Source organism: Pithys albifrons, chromosome 1 (assembly GCF_047495875.1).
Source record: "Pithys albifrons albifrons isolate INPA30051 chromosome 1, PitAlb_v1, whole genome shotgun sequence".
Taxonomy (NCBI): Eukaryota; Metazoa; Chordata; class Aves; order Passeriformes; family Thamnophilidae; genus Pithys; species Pithys albifrons.
In genome coordinates, this window is record NC_092458.1 from 26888919 (window position 1) to 26906741 (window position 17823).

The window sequence follows — 17823 nt, forward strand, 5'->3', positions numbered from 1 at the left end:
ATACTGCAGTATCTGTTATTTAAACATAGTTTATAAAGGCATTATGTGCTGATTAGGAGAAGTGTCATTTCAGAGAAAGACACAGGGCAAAGAAAAGTTAAATACTTAAGAAACCACTATGAACACTAAAACAGAGCACACTTTGGGTTTCTTCCAGGAGTTCACCACTGATTTACATAGAAAACAAAAGTCATCCAAAGCTTTATTTCACCAGGCTACACATTTAAAAACAAGGGTTTGGAAAAGGAGATGTATATTCTCACCCTAACAACAGTACTGGCTCACACACCTGTACTTGATAGTCTCCTACACCATTAATTACATACTTTTGAGAAGGATTTGCTTTTTAAAATGAATGATAGTGATGGTGAGGTTTTACTTTAGCAGAGGATTCATACCAATCCCCTGCTACATTCTTACCCGTCATTCCACTGGTCACTTGCTGCCTCTTCTGCAACCAAGATATCATACTCTTCAGCAGCGTACCTCTCCCAGTCAGAGACCTCTTGGCTTTCACCTTCACCATCCTGAAAAATCCCATGGCAAGTTATACAAAAAAGCAGTAATTGCTAACACATAGATCTAAAGACTTTAAAAGCTTCATACTCACCCGCAACATAGAAAACTGATCCTTCTGTTCATGGTCAAGGTATTTTTCAATGTTGAAAAAGGTATCAAAGAACACATTTGTCAACTTACATCGCTTTAAATCATGCAGGGTAATTTTTCCTGTAAAGAAGATTATGAGATAAGATAATTAGAGATAAAATAATTGGGGCTGAAGCTATCCTTTCTCCAAAGAGGAGGAATGTTACTCAAAAGCTGAGACATCATTACTCAATCATCATTGCTCAAGAACATCTGTCACTGGTGCTCAATGCAATGAGAGAGAAGCAAACAGATGAAATACCATACCTAGAGATGTGTCCTTCAAAGTGGACAGAACTTTTAAATGTTTCAGGTTTGTTCCTTGCTTTGGTTGTCATCCCACTGTCCTTTAGTATGTTAAGAGTGAGATGCAGTCTACCTCACTTAGCTATTAAAAGTCATTTAAGGTAATTGTTTAAGCTTCCTCAAGAGACAGAATTCTCCAAGGAGCCAGCCATTCCTTCCCAAGGTGCGCTGGGAGACCAGGTAGGAATCTCCTATGGCAGTGGCCCTTTCTCTTCCCTGACTTGAACAGACAAATGTATGACAGAGATGACAGTGTGTGACTGTGCTTCATAGAGAGTTTTTCAGAGAGATGAGGTTACCACACTTGTTCAGCCTGATCAATATTTACTGCCTGAGAGGAATGCTAAATACTCACAGGTGTTTTGTTTGATTTTTATGGAGTGATACTTCTAAGACTCAAATCATTGGATCTGTTAAGCATTAGAAGTATTTGTCAGGCTGCTCAGAAATGTGACCCTACTTCAAAGCTGAATATTAAGCATCTGCAGAAAGGCTGAAAAATATGAGATATACAGGGGAAGACAGATTACTATCCTTAAAACTCCCTTTTATTGATTCACCTGGAATACAGACAATCTTCCACTGTCAATCAAACAGGAGCTAACTGAAGGTGTTATGAAGAGTTCAATAAAAGCCAGACTTAGAACAGTATTTCCTCTGGATACTGTCCCAGCTTCTAACAAAGTGTAACTCAAGGACATCTCAGGGAAGCAAAATCCAAATCTCATTTGGAAATGGTTGCCATGCTTGCATCTGTTGTGAAATGCGTTAATATATTCTGGCTTAGACCTGGTACTCCAGAACAACACAAATCCCCTGTGGCACCTGTGTCGTATCTGTCAGACCCACACAGATGTCTGATTCGTTGGGCCATCTCAAGTGGCAGCAACTCTCCACAACCAAGCAAATGATTGGAGTCTTAGTTATGTAAGCTCCCAGTTTAAGTTAGACTCCTATACTTGGTTCATTTATTGGATCTCCAGTTTCCATTTATTGCAATGGAAGCTTAGACACTCACATAGATGCCAACCATTGTCCCTCCAACACCAAGAAAAAAAGAATGAAATTGAAGGCATTAATTCAGGTTTCCATGAATTAAAGAGTTGGCTTTTTTTGTACACAGAGCATCCTGTAGCAAACTGTACCACATTTTAGCCATAACTTTATCAAAGTGTCATCTTTGGTTTGCAATCTACCAAGTGAAACATCATTTTTTGCTGATAGGTTTTTTTGATTAGGAAAACAGAAAAATTTTTTCTTAATCCACCTTTAAAATACCCTTACAGTTTTTGTAAAAGAACCAAACATTTCACAATTGACTTTCATTTTTGTTGCCCTAATTAACTCATCTTGGTTGTGTTACATACCCTTCTTTTATCATCCTCATGACGTTGAGACCTATCATTCTTGTTTCATTTGAAATGCAGAACAGACACATTATTGGAAATGTCTGTCTTTCAAAAGCATAAGATACAAGAGTGGAAGGAAACTAAAACTGAGCTTGCTTCCCAACCCCCATGCATTATACAATGTTGGTCTAAGACTTCATTCCACTGCTACCAAGGACTGAGTTTCCAGATGAATTACATTTCATATTCCATTTTTGTTTACAATTTTTTATCTGCCTTTAAAAATGTGTTTTCACCTAGGAAATTCATTTTAATTTGGTTTAAGTAGGATTATAAAGCTTTAAGTTCTAGTTTTGAGCCATTTCAATTCCCTTAGCATGCAAAAAAATCACATCTCAATAAAAGACAACTATTTCTTGTGTAAAATGTAAAGTGATGTTTCTTCAGCAAAAGATCACAGAAAGTGAAATGCAGGAGAGTAGAATGCAGGTCTATGAGGCTCAAATGGACATAGAAAATAGCAAAAAACTCAGAACAGTTTATTGTTCACTTAATTTCAAGCCTCTTGTCAAGAAGTTCCTATGGGCAGTTTAGGCCTCTAATGTAAAATAAGTTAATACTAATCGACAAAGACAAACACTGTGTAGAAACTGTTCCCTCTGAAGAAATCTCAATTAAACAAGTACTGGAACAGGCGAGAGTATGAGTGAACAGCCAAGAGCTTTTCTTGAGAGCATCACCTCAGTTAGTGACAAGATTTCACTTAGGACTAAATGTGGCTACAAGCCTACAAGGAATTTTAAAGCAGCATATTAAATTTTAGTATAAAACGAACGCCTGCCTGCTGTTGGAAGACTGATCACTTAATGAGCTCTAACAGACTTTAGCAAAAAGTCAACCTCAAGGCATATTATCTGTATGACCAACTCAGTGCTCTTAAGGATGTACTAACTCCTAAACCTAGAGAAACAGAAGATACAGATGGAAAAGGGTTTTCTTACCTTCATGTTGTGGCTTTACAAGATCCAGCATCTGGCATAAACAGTCTTCAAATGGCAAAGGTTCAATGGCCATATTATCTAATTTTTGGCACTGTTCTTCATAAAAATACTCCAATTCATACATAGACAAAGCACCATCCCCATCAAGATCCATGCAACGGAACCAGTACTCAATGCTGAAATTCAGTAATTAATAGCAAAGAGCTGTTTACATGAACTTACTACAGAATTTCAAGAACTCATGTTGCCTGTTTTAAAGGCAAAACTAGACGTAGGACTACATTCCATAATGCCATAGAAAGTCATTAAACACCACCTACTGTGGTAAAAGGTTTTGTTATTTGCCATCCAGTATTGCATTTGAAAACACATTAGTTAGCTGTGTGAAGGAGAAGACTAAAATACATGGGTTTATGTAAAAATTCAAGGGAGCCGATGAAAAATTGAACTGTGCATCAAAACCTCAGTATTTTGTTTATTTCCCATATTGAACATGCCATTGAACCTGTTGTTCACGATGTCACATTACAGGTTTCTTGTCAGTATCATACAGCTTCTTGTAGCTGCACAGTTTCCTGAAGTCACTGGCATCATGAAACAACTTCAATTTCCTTTATGTATGACCCTGTCCACAAGTAGGCCACCCACAGCATAGGCAACAATACCAGTAAAAGTCATTAAAATAGACTTCTACAACAACAGCAACAGGAGACACTGATAAATAAGAATGATGCAATGAACTGGGCCAGTTTTCCACTCGTGTCTTCACAGTTCAGTTTTTTCCATCAGAGTTCCACCTGTGCATCAGTGGTCCCCATTTAAGAACTGGAAAAGCAATAACATCAGTCTTTGTTTCTGTTAAAACACAAAATGATTCTTACCTAGTTGGTGTTTTCTTGTCCTCTTCAGATATCAAAAACCAGACAAAATCAGCATAGCTAATCTTCCCATCTTTTTGTGCTTTTCTACCTCTTGAAGGCCAATGAGGAAAAAGAAAATCTATTTTAGAATATCTAGCTTTTACTAACCAAAATTAAGGATTATTTTCCTAGTTGCTGTTAACTATTTACACTTAAGTGATGCAGTGTTTTTAAGGTGACTTGTCACAGACTACACTGATCATTCAGTGTAAGAACCTTGTGTGCTCTGTTCTGTTTCCAATGCAATGGTAAAGAGGAAGGGAGGAGCTGGAGAGGAAGCGACACCTTGCCCAGAACTTACAGCTTTTCTCCCTGGGCAGCAAAGCCACTGCTTAATTGTTAACAGAAGAGATATCTCAATTAATTTTTAATGACATGTTATATATAAGTAAATTTGTGGTTTAGAATTTCTATTCAGGTAGAAGTGATGAGAACATGAAGCTTTACAGAAACTCCAGTAGCTAAAAGTTTTGGAATGGAAATAAAAATGAAACATCCAGGAACTGTCAGTGACGAGAACATAATTGTCTGTTTCTACTTACATACCACAGAACACAGCAACTAAATACATTCTGAAGGCAGAGTCAACATGTACAGTAAAAAGTCAGGCAGGCAGTTCCTAGATACATTACATTTCAATCCTAAAATTAATTTTTTTTCTATTTTATTTTCAAGATTTTTAGAAAAATATGGTATATGTTTTGTCTCGCTGAAAAAATTTGCAGAAAGGAGTAAACTCTAGACATGCCTGCCAAGTGTCATTTCACTCATTTCAGCTTTTGTGGTTTCTGTTATCAGCTGGTTTCTAGGTGCAGATGTTTCAAAAATATGCACAAGAGAAAGTCAATCCAAAGGGTAAAAATAAAGGATGAGTGTCAAAAACACGAATTTAAACTCAACTGGAGCCATTTTTGTAAATTTATCGATGCAATAAGCATTGATTTTACAAATAGTACTTAAAAGTCCAGTTCCCTTTGAACACTTTACAAGTTTAAGTGATGGAAAACCAGATGCAAACATTTCTTCCCTTCCTCGTTCCCAGTCTTGCTAATTCATACATCATCCAGTGGCAAGTGTTCATATGGGTAAAGAAAGGAGAGTGAAGAACTTGGACTTTGCCCAAAAGTTCTAAGAGCACTCCAGTACTACTGGAATTTTAAATTACAATACTGACTCTTGAAATTCCCTGCTCCATTGCAGGGGAAGGCATTTTTTCCCCCTGGGAATATCATACAATTTAACAAGCAAATACTAAATTGGATTTAGATCAGCATACAAAATAAATACCTTGTTACTGCTCCTGAGAAGATCCGCTCTATCATCCTGTTTGAAATGGCTGTGAAAAAAGGTTTAAACAGTGTCAATTCTATAAAAGTTATTTTTGCTTTGTATTGCCTAGTTGAAGAGTTTACTGGAACCCTTTATATATACAGATATGTGAGAAAGCTCATTAATCCCTTTGAGTCCTTTTGGAGAGAATCACTTAACACAAAGTCTCCAAAGCAAAGCTAGAACCAACCAGACTTGATACAGAAATGTGTGTGGCTCAGCTTCGCGAACGAAAATTTGGGAAGGGCTGTCCCCACATGGGTGTGCCCTTCCAGCCTGCACAGTGGATTTTAGGTGAGGCTCAGCATGCACAGAACTGGCCCCACCGTTTAAGTCCTGAGGTTCATCTGCCATGGCCGAGTGAGCTTGGACGGTGCCAGTGAAGTCCTCAGGACTAGAACCTACAGCACCCGGCATTTCCCAGGAGGTCTCCCATCCAAGTACTAATCTGGGGCTGACCCTGCTTAGCTTCCGAGATCTGATGGGATGGGATGTCAGGGAGGCATTTAACTGCCAGATACAGAAATAGTATTGTACTAAAAGTAATAGAATTAATAAGACAGCATTTACTAGTTCTTTGACAAATCATATTTTTCAGTGTCATTAAGTTTTACATGACTTTGGCAAAGAGCCAAAATAGAATTGGCATGACCATACATACTAAACATACCTAACTGATTCTGACAGGGGTCTATTTCTAACATGGTTCTGATCCTTGCTTCTATTTTGAAACCATATCAGGGATTTTAGAGGCATGTCTTTACTAAGTACTACCCCTGTAAAGGATATTCAATTTATACTTAAGAATTTGTGGACAATACTCAAAGCAGCACACGATACTATTCGCACAGAAGAAATACTTCACATTATTCTAGCTCTGAAATAATTTTTCAGCACTGTAGAAATACAGATCATTCAAGCAGGTGGTTAAAAATTAAAATAATTCATCTGTTTTATGTACTTTTGGTGATGCTGTCACATCACTGTAGTAAGGACACTAGGCCCTAGTTAATATTTATCCCCAGAACTGTAGGATAGCAAGTTTATTTCACACATATGTGCTGCTGCTTCTTATCTACTTTTGAAACACTGAAGTTGTTCAACCTTCTCAACAACAGCTGCATACTTACATGTAGTAAGAAAACATTAAAGTGTTTGATCTACTCTAATTTTAGACCAGCAACAGTTCAAAAGGGAGAGATTGATGAAACCAGATTATCTAATTTTGGCATGCAATAAAATAAAAGTTTAAGACTAAAGTTGGGTTATTAGATCCATTTTATAGTCTTTAGTCTAGTTCTCACTAAGCAGCAGCTGTTAAGCTTCAACCAAAATTCCATAGTTTAAAGGATGCAAAATTAAATTGCAAGTGGCATTGTATCCACTGTGCTTTCTTTCTATAGTGTACTAACTCAGTAGAGCAGCCACTCAAATGAGAGCAGCTTTCCTTTCTCAATAGTCAAAGAATAGTCAATTTAGTAGGGTAAATTTTCAGAAGTAATAAGAATTGTGTTTATTCTTTTTAACGTGGGAATAATCACTTTGTGCTTAAGTAAGCCAAACTATTGAGATGACAATGGACACAAAGCATCTAAAGACACCTAAAGAGTTCCATACAAGCTACAAGAATATTTAAAATAGGAACAAGTGTGCAAGACTACAGAATCGGTCACTGCATATTACATAAATGCAGAGAATGTAAACCTGCTAACTAGTGCTAAAATAGTATTAAAACAAAATGTACTGACTGCAGCTAAGTTAGCAAAACTTTAATATAAGCCAAGTACCTGAATGTATATTTGCCTTTTCTACTCTTTCCATACCTTGCCATAAAAGCCATACTGCTTGAATAATATCAGTAAAAATGATTGTTTCCAAGATAACAACCCAAAATTGCCAAATGCAACCAATACTTAAATGATATTTCCTCTACTTCTTTGCCAAGATGAGCATTAAAATTCAGAATTTTCTTTAAATCTGGTATTGGTAGATGCAAAGCAGCATCACAGATGACTTGTCCTGCTTTATTTCACTGACTCAGCAGCATCAGCTGTACCAACACCAGCAGACTCATAACACAGGCCTTGGCATTTAGCCACTTCCTCAGCTGAAAGTTTACAGGTCATTTAATACTTGCAAACAAAGGTGCTTCATTTGTCATACCATGATCATTGTGCCGAGCTAAATCCTTCCGATCAATATAGAGGTCATGGTCTGTATCCAGCTCCCAGAATTTGCAATAGATAACATAAAAATGTTCATATGAGAAGTACTCTGTCAGCTGGTTAATATCAGCTTCCTCTTCCAATAATGCCACATTCTATTATCAGAAGGATAAACAAAACACGTTAAAGAGTTTGTAAGATGTGTTGAATGATCTGAGTTCTCATAACCAAGTTAATATCTAATGCTATTTCAGTGGAACAGCTTTTATCTTCAGGGACAATGCACATCATTCAGCATTACAGCAAAGACTGAACACACACAGTAGAAAATTTAATGCACTCACAAAAGAATGAGCATATCAGCCAACTTCTGCTAAATACATTTGCATGTATACAGCTCTAGATAGAAAAAGTACATTTAAACATATTCTAATGTATGAGAATTAATGCAATTGGGTCTTCACTACTTTTTGGAAAAGGAAGAAATGCTACTTATGTTACTTCCTTAAGCATTTAGTTAATGCAATTTTAAAACTTCTAGAAATATGTCTTGCAAAATTTTAGATATTATGTACCTGCAAAAAGTTGCTTTTCCTGAGCTCGTTACAAGTTATTTTCCCAGACCAGGACCTATTTACTGTATAAAATATTCTCTGTATGACCTGCAAGAAACAGAAAATGGTGATACCTAAAAATCCTGCAATGGAATTTCAAGACAGCATCAGTTGAGACAGACAGATAAAGTAGTTGCTTTATTAGAAGCTTCCAGGTGCAAACAAAGCATGTGCACACTCATCGTCCAAATGTTACAGTTTTTATAACTTTCAGTAATGAACATCTGTGATATGTGCAGCCAATCTGTGATACCATTTTTCCCTGGTGCCCAACCCTCAGAACTCCCCAGAACTGCCCATTAGAGCCCCTCCAAGGGTTCTGAGCTTACTCTCTTGTTCTGAATACCAGATATCTTATTGTCTCAGTTTGAGTGTTCTTCAAAACAATGTGTGCTTGGCAAATGTGTGTGAAAGTTCTCAGTGACTTCTAAACACCATCTAAAACGTGAGAAACATAGGAGAACTCATTCAACTTATATAACCCTATAAAAATCTACAAAATACACATTAAAATCCTTAGGCAGAAATGGAAAGAAATCTTAACTATGTTAATAACTAAATACCCTCCCAAACATTTGTCAAACATGTCTTAGTTCAGCTGCATTAGAGAGTTCCATCTTTCCCCTATTTCTTATTCTCATTACTTAGCAGGTTGATGCTTCTCTTGTGTCGTACTACAGAACAATTTCTGAATCTATATCTAAACTCATCTAGATAAGTCTTGTTTCAATGGTGTAGTACCCACATCTCACTCAGTAATGTTGCAGAATACTTGTATGCTATCCAAAGTATGTCTGTTGGCAATTTCACTACCTCCCATCGTCTAATATCATATCACAAAATATATCACATCATCTAATAAACATATTAATGTATCTTATTACTTCAAATTTAAAGGCCTGTATGCTTGTTATAAGATTGTTTTACTTCATAAATCAATTTACAGAAATACAATTGGGACTGTTTAAGGATCAGAGTACAGCAGATGTTTCTACTTCTGAAGTCCACAAACACAAGAAATCAACATTTGACAGAAATATTTCCTGCAGGTGCAGAAAGAATACATTTTCCCTTCATTTATTTTATTTGAAGTTACTTGGAAAAAAACCCCCTGTTAATAGCATTAAAAGTAGTACCTTAATATTTTCCAAGTGAAGAACAACAACAACAAAACCAAACCAAAAATCTATGCAAGAAAAATGACCAGTTCTTGTGCCTGACTGATACTGGAACCAGAAACAAATGTGTTCAGTTGAGTACCCAACACTATTGTTTAAATCAGTTTTACATCTACATCAATTTGATGATCTTACAGGTAATTTCCAGCCTAATTGATCCTATGGCTTATTTGGACAACTCATGCATTTGGTGCAATTTGCTTGGTTTTAGTTTACAAACATAAGATTTTAAAATATGTTTTTTCTGCTACTTAACTGAATTCAGTATTCACCTCAATTAGTTTAACTTAAGTCAACCAGATATTTATTTCAAGTCAGTCATTTACTTCTAAACAAAAACACACAATCAAAATAAGTTGTGAACGATAACTGCTCAGCTGGTAATTGATTATACCTGCTAATTAGCAAGACACAACATTGCATGTGTAGTGTTTATTTGCAACAGAGCAGTTACCAGCTAAACCCCCCACCTCTTTAGGAGCCTCTTCCCCTCAGCTGAAATGTCTTTCCGGCTAAAGACTGGTTTTTATCCCTTCAGACTTTAATTACAGCAAACCAATAGTTTAAGCTAACCAGTCATTTCTAAATTACAAATAGAAGAGTAATTTATTTATGAAGTTTTAAAATAAAGCTTAAACTGTAGAGCAGCAAGCTCTTTAGTTCTTACTTTGAGCAAAACCAGCCAGTTCAGTAACTCCATATAGAAGAATAGATTATCGTACTTCTGAAACTTAATTCTAATTGTGAGTTTTAGGGAACACCCATTTTTGGCTTATACTACAAAGCAATTTTTTCTAAAAAGGTTTTTGCCTTAGCTTTGCAACTTAATCCATCTGCATGTCATTATCTCATCTGTTATACATTTAACTGGTCTAAAAATAAAACCAAAATTGAATGTTTGGTAAAGACAACTGGGAACGGACTTAAACTGTTTTCTGGAGTGAACTGAGGCAGAGTATAAGCAAATTGTCAAAGAATTGCCTTGTTTACTATGCTGTTCAGTGCTTTGTCAGAAGGGAGAGGAAATGGTGGAATACAGACATTACAATTTCAAGAATTCATAGTTCAGATATGTACACAACATCCTTGCACAATAGCTGCAGCATCTCATTTGTCAGGGCAAATGTCTGTAACATGTTTCAGCTTCATCCTGGCCACTTGTACCTAACCTTTCCACCAGACTGACCAATCAGTTAATACTGTAGAATAGCAGACAGAACAGGTTGGTTCCATGGCTGAACAACACAAGACACATGGCAAAGAGATGTACGTAATGCATATGCATCCAGACATATACATACACACATGTATAGAAAAACACAAATGGCTCGTTTGGTTGGCAACTGGAAGTATCCTTTAGATAAAACCTCAAGTAGCAAGGTAAAACTAATTGAATACAGGCAATGCCTTATTTCATCTTAGGGAAATGATCTATTAATTATCAGTAATAACTTGCAGGACAGAATTTTAGAGGACTGTATCAGATGATGCAGGAAGGGTTTTTGATTTTTGATTTTCACATTTTATAGATTTTAGGAACACAGTAGCTGTAGCAAAAGTAGATCTAGGCTGGAGAAGAGGAGGCTCAGAGGTGACCTCATCACTGTCTAGAACTACCTGAAGGGAAGTTCTAGCCAGGTGGGGGTTGGTCTCTTCTCCCAGGCACTCAGCAATAGGACAAGGGGGCACGGGCTCAAGCTCTGCCAGGGGAAATTTAAGTTGGAGATCAGAAAAAACTTCTTTCCAGAGAGAGTAATCAGGCACTGGAATGGCCTGCCCAGAGAGGTGGTGGATTCACCATCCCTGGAGGTTTTTAAACTGAGATTGGACGTGGCACTGAGTGCCATGATCTGGTAAATGGACTGGAGTTGGACCAAGGGTGGGAATTGATGACCTCGGAGGTCTTTTCCAACTCAATCAATTCTATGATTCAAGTGTGTTAATATTTCCAGCAGCTTGAGTTTAATGTCTTTCTATCGCTACCCCTGTCCCGGAACAGGGAGCTGAAATTCCTCAGCTGTTTAGTCTTTTTCCAAGGTAGAAGGTTGAAGAATATCAAAAGGAGACATAAACACAGGGCAGAGTGAACCAGAAGTCAGAACACTGGAAGAACTCTAGAATTCCAAGGAAGAGGAGGACTGATGAAGAGGAGGTCTCACCAGCCCCCGACTCACATCCTGAGGGGTTGGAACAGGGGTGGGACCAGGGCAGGAAAAAGTTGAACTGGAGATGTGTAAAGTAATGATTGGATAAATCATATTATAAAAGCCACGTAAATTAGAGCTTGCCCACGCACACGTCGATGTATTCCTGGGTGAGCCTGGGTGCTCGTTAAGTCACTGCCCTCTTATCTCCTACCAAAAATTGGCTTGGAGTCTTTTTTAGACTTTTCAGGCAAGACAGGCAACAGTTATGCTATCCTAACATATGACAAGAAAGGACAGAGTGCTCCTGCCATTTCTTAATCTGTAAACTAGTATTCCAAATATTGTTGCTATATTCTTACTAGTTTACTTTTAGGATTTTTGATGAAGGACAGATTTCTGTTGAAGACTACACTAAATTTTGTCAGTAAACGTAGTGGCAACACTACTTTATTCAAGCAGTTCCTTCAAAGAAAAGTAACTGGAAATGGCTGGACCTTTTCTTTCCTACTGTTCTTCAGGACAGGCAGCAAACATTCAAAATTTTAACCATAGCTGGCTTTGATACAAGCCAGAATCCATTAAGAAACAAAACAGCTCACAGGCAAAATGTTTCTTCCAGTCACAGCTGACAAGAAAGTTCTGGGACTCACATAATCATTACAACAAGAACCAAAACCTAGTGCAACAGGACAGACTTCATAGGCCAGCAAAACTCTGTAAGAAGGATATAACGAATCAAACCCAAATGCTTTCAGAAAAAACTTCCACAATTTTAGGCTGTGTTAAAATATAAACTGGATAAAAGATGATCAGCTCTGCATGGTTTTGTTGGAGAATATTCATTAAGCTAGTTTTCACATGCACAAAGAAAGTGAATTGAATGACATTTTGAAGAATTTTAATCTTTTGAGACTTCAGTGGAATCAGCTGTCTAGTCTAGAGTTGAGGATATTTAATGTCACTGATTTTTCTCTTGGGTACAGAACAAATACTTCAGTCACATAACCATGGGAAGACAGAATGAAACTCTTCATGTATAAAACCTTCTTAGGAAGAAAAATCCCCAGAGAGGAAAGTGGCAAGCAGCTTCAATATTATCATTATTTCACTTAACACTGAACATAATCATATTAATATAGATGTTTCATTCAAGATTTAATTTAATTAATTCCAGACTAAGGTCAGGATTCTAATGAGTACAGTCTGCAGCCGCAATCAAGTGTTTAAGACAACAGCCTGCTTAATGTTCAATAACTTAGCCAACACTATTACAATTCAGTGCTTCTCTTACTAGTATTAAATTTAGCAATTCCTTATGGATGTTAAGAAAGACTCTTTCTTAAGCATCATAGTTTTTCTTCACAAGATTTCTAGTTACATAGAAATGAAGACTGACAGCATGCTCTAACTCTATTTTTCTCAAGGGACAAAGATGCTTAGGAATATTAACTAATCTTAACTTTGACTTCTTAGTTAACAAATAAATAGCTTTTCCAAACACAAATCACTTACTGTTGTAATGTACCGAGAATGAAATTCAGACGCTTCTTTTAAAAACGAAAGGCCTGGATGACTATTCACTACATCCTATAAAAAAAAAAAGGAATAACAATATCCCAAACAGTATTCATTAGTGGCTATATAAAACAATTGGCACAGAATAGCACATCTGCTTCCTTAACCAAGAAAGTTTAAATTAACTGCCACAATCATTAATGATAACATCATTTATAATGTGCTCCACATAAATAACACTCCAGACTTCTTAAAAATAAAATGATCTTTCAAAGAACCCATATAAACAGAAGTTTTCATACATTTTAGGAATATTATAGCAATTTTTTTGCCTGTATTAGATAGGCTAAAGATTTTGAACACTGTTGACTGTTGTAGCTTGTAATTTGGTGGCTGACTATGATCAGTAAAGTCAATTTCAGTTTTATTAAGTCATCACTCAAGGCAGCATTTGCTGCTTTTTCAGCAAAGCTTTGTTAGGTCTTGAACTTACATACCACTTTGCCTTTGCCCTCCTAAGGCCCACCTTGACTTAAATAATTTCAGCTGCCTTCCTAAACATAACAGATTCTGATACATGTGCTATTCCTGCACACAATTTTAAATCCATGCATCTTACGGCAGGTCTTAAAAAACACCTCACCTTATACAAAATGATTAACCGTAAAACAAGTTACTCACAAGAATCTCAGGACCATGAAAAGTGAGTTGTACTAAATAGTATCAATAAACTTTAATGATGACCACGAAAAACTTTTGTTCAAAAAATTCAAGGCTTTACCAGATCATAATTTTTTTGTGTTTCAAAAACTAGTTTCAATTGCAATTTACTTGTAAAAAAGGAATGAAGTCTTCTTGCACCAAGTAGTTACATCCAGGGTTCATCAGAAGATGAACAAACTTTGCAGCATCATCATAGCAGGTCTGAAGTATTCTGAAATGTAAATATTTCCATTTAATATTCTACACAGAAAATTGCTCATGTTACCTTATGCAGAGGTAGCTCATTCTAGAGCAAGGCCTAAGAAATAGCAACTATAACATTTAATTTAAGAGCTAATTACAAATGTCAAACTATGATCCAAGTAAACTTATCAAAGCAGTACTGTCTCATACATTTATGTTAAAGGAGGTGTGTTCGCCACATAACTGATTACATGAAAGGACATTTTAAGTTAGAATTAGAGGAGAACTAGAAAGAATAAAAAGCATTTTGTCCAGAACTGACATTTACAAGTTAGAGCCATGGTTTTCACTCTTCCTATAAACAGTCAGCCATTTACCATACATTTGAAAATCTATAAACTCTGTAAATGAAGATTTGTTTGTGTACATTTAAGTATTAATGTATTATTTAGTTGCACTTTCCCAGGTACAAGTTTGCTGTCAATGGCTGATTATGGCAAAGTGTTTTATTCCCCTTTACATTCAGAGCTTAAAATATCACATTTCAATGAAAAAAATGCAATACTTCTAGGAAAAAACTTACTTCCGCCACATTGCAACAAATTTATGAACTGACACGTATCCTGTTCGTTCACCTCCAGCACAATAAAACAAAGGACCTTTCCAGTAAAGTGGGCATTCACAAGCCTACAATAAAGTATATATCAAGTCAGTTTGTTGCTTGTTTATGTGAAGGTTACTCCCTTATTTATAGATCTTTCAAAAATTACACTTTACAAGAATTAAGAAGAAAACATTAAGGCAGAGAGTTTTAAAAAACTGTTTCTGAAACCAACTGCACCTTCCAAATTCGTTTTAAGCAACTTTTTTAGGCTGAAATACAAAAGTGGAAAGTAAAACGTAGGGCAACTTGCAGCATTTCTAATAGGTGAATACACTCATGTCTGAGTCCATGTTAACAAGTGCTGCTCAAGAGCCAGCTATCTTTAAGGTAATGATGCCTAAGGGGTTTTTGAATTTTTGATTTTTTCATTTTTATAGATTTTAGAAGTATTTGTAACTGTAGTAAAATGTAGATTTAGTGTGCTAATACTTCTAGCAGCTTAAATTCAATGTTTACACATGCCAACCTCTGCCACATATCAGTAGCTCAAATTCTTTTAGTTGTTTAGACTCTGTTCAAGGCAGAAAGATGAAGAATATCAGAAAAGCCTGCAGAATGAGACACAAACATGAGCCAACAACCTTGGGTCTAAGAACACTGGAAAAGCTCCAAGAGCCCAATGTGTGCTGAGGAAGAGGAGAATGACGAAGACAGGGTCCCACTGACCCCTAACTCAAATCCTGAGGAGGTGTGACCAGAGGCAGAATGGGGCTGGAACAAGAGATGTGTGAACTGGGGATTGGGTAGACAATATTATAAAAACCAGTGTTTGGGGTGTGTCAATATGTATTCCTGTGGGCTCTAGGCTTGATATTAAAGGACTTTCCTTTTTTATCTTATCCCACACTAACTTGGCTCAGAGTCCTGCTTTGCTGCGGTCTCTCACAGCATCAGTAAGCTAAAGACCACAAAAACAGTTAAACAACTTCTGAACTGGAACAAATTTACCTTTATCTGACTCAAAGGATGGCTCAACTCATCTGCATCCTTGCATAAGCATGGCATGTCTACTATGCAGTTTTAAGCAGTAGGTCAGCCTGCCCTGAGCAGCAGTATCAGTTACACCTTCACCACTTCAGTGCTCCCACATACACCTACAGTGCTACTTCTGTCTGCTCCAAGATTCCTCAGCCAGAACTGCAAAGTACCGATCTTGCCTAAAACTGACCACAGCTGGAAATGCTCACAAATGGCATCTCCAAGTACCTCAAGTTAGACTGTGAATGTATGTACGGCCAGACTTCAGGAACGAAGATTTGGGCAGGGCTCTCCCCACGTGGGTGTGCCCTTCCAGCCTGCACAGTGGATGTTTTAGGTGAGGCACAGCATGCACAGAACTGTCCCCACCCTTTAAGTCCTGAGGTCCATCTGCCACGGCTGAGCGAGCTTGGACAGTGACAGTGAAGTCCTTGGGACTGTCACAGCACCCGGTACTAACCGGGGCTGACCCTGCTGAGCATCTGAGATCTGACAGGATGGGATGGCAGGGAGGCATTGAACTGTCAGGGGACGGTCCCACTGAGACTTGAACTCAGGTCCTTGGGATTCAGAGTCCAGAGTGCTCTCCTTTACACCACGGGACCGTCCTAGACTGTGAATCCTGCAAGATGTATAAGGTCACTGGAGCAAAAGGACAGCTACTTGTCATGCAGTAGTTTAACCACTACTTCAAACTAATAAGATAAAACTGAGTTTGATGAATACTGACAGAGAGAGTTTGTATTATTCTTCAGGAGGGTGCCTTTATCACTGAATTGGAGATGACTGCACCTTTCTACCTTCCTTGCTGAGAGGGAGGGATCTCTTCCACACCTCCCCACTTCTGTGTTGGTGGGAGCTGTGGAAAACAGGGATCCTACCATTCAGCTTAGCGGTTAAACAGTTTTGGTGAGGCAAACAAGGAGTCCCTGAACGCCTGGTCCTGTGCTTGCAAAGAGTCTTGGTTTCTATTTTCTAGACCCTGGACTTTAAATGCAAAATGACAGGAACAGGGATGAAAATCTGAGACTCGTTACCAAGACCATTCCTTGCAGTGATATTTCAAGCACTGATTCAATAAAACAAAATATAAATTTAAGTTTAACTAGCTTATCATCTATCATACAGAAGTTTAAAAATATTTGCTGCTTTCTAAGCTCAGTATTTGGTCACTCTACCATAACTCTAAATTAGCTATAATCTCAAGTTACCAAACCATTCTGTCTTTCAGTGTCTTTACAATGAAGGTTCATGACACTGCTGAATGAGAAAAAGCAGTGTGGACACCTGCAAACAAAACACATATTAACAGCGCTTTTACCTTAAGTCACTTGGTCAATACAGAACAACATACAATGTGCCCTTTAGATTTTGGTTCTTTATGCAGCAAAAAATGTAGTTCAAGTTTTGGTTTAATGTTTGTTTCTTTTGGTAAGGTTTTTTGATACACAGTTAATATAAAACATCACACACATAACTGTGCTATCAACAATGTAGAATATTGTTGAATACTAACTTGTAAGAGATGAAAACACGCAGTACAAGACAATAAAGCACACAGAATTCATCTTTCCTTTCCACAGGCATACAGTAGAGCAAGCAACTTATCACCTTTGCAACCTTCCCCATGTCTTCTAACGTTGCCCTCTCATTTGGGAATTCAGAGAAGGTTCTCTCAATTTTGGCAATCACAGCATCTACATTCACTTTTTCTTTAGGACATCCTCGAGGAAAATAAAAAGTTGGAATGTTTTGACTATGCGATGGTGGCAAAGTTTCTTCCTTCTTTGTCTGAACCTGAATAGACAAATAGACATTTGACAGTCAGGTACAATGAAATCATGTAGACATCTGCAGATGACTTAAATCTCTTGGTATTCTATGTTCCAACACACCTTCAAAAAGATTTCAGATTATAAGTTGAACAAGCTATTTAAGTATGAGAGCACACTGGAAAAATTAATGAGTATTTCCAAAAACTGTCATTTAGAAAGATTTCTAGGATGTTAAAAATTTAATAAAGACAACTTGAGTCTTCCACATATCAAGTTTCAAGACTGACAAGACAAGCTTCTTGGAGACATCTCAAATTACTCAGGTTAT

General features: G+C 37.2%; 1 protein-coding gene across 2 annotated transcripts in view; it reads right to left on the bottom strand.

The window, feature by feature from the left end:
• Positions 1-17823, bottom strand: part of PPP2R3B (protein phosphatase 2 regulatory subunit B''beta) — a 51339-nt gene that overhangs the window by 2309 nt on the left and 31207 nt on the right. For both annotated transcript variants that reach the window (XM_071548118.1, XM_071548126.1), the window contains exons 3-13: positions 17332-17517; positions 14662-14765; positions 14004-14106; positions 13170-13244; positions 8294-8380; positions 7717-7873; positions 5512-5560; positions 4186-4275; positions 3305-3480; positions 611-729; positions 421-527 (exon numbers count right to left, since the gene is read on the bottom strand). In XM_071548118.1, coding sequence (XP_071404219.1) covers positions 421-527; positions 611-729; positions 3305-3480; positions 4186-4275; positions 5512-5560; positions 7717-7873; positions 8294-8380; positions 13170-13244; positions 14004-14106; positions 14662-14765; positions 17332-17517 — 1253 coding nt within the window. The remainder of the gene's footprint in view (positions 1-420; positions 528-610; positions 730-3304; positions 3481-4185; positions 4276-5511; positions 5561-7716; positions 7874-8293; positions 8381-13169; positions 13245-14003; positions 14107-14661; positions 14766-17331; positions 17518-17823) is intronic.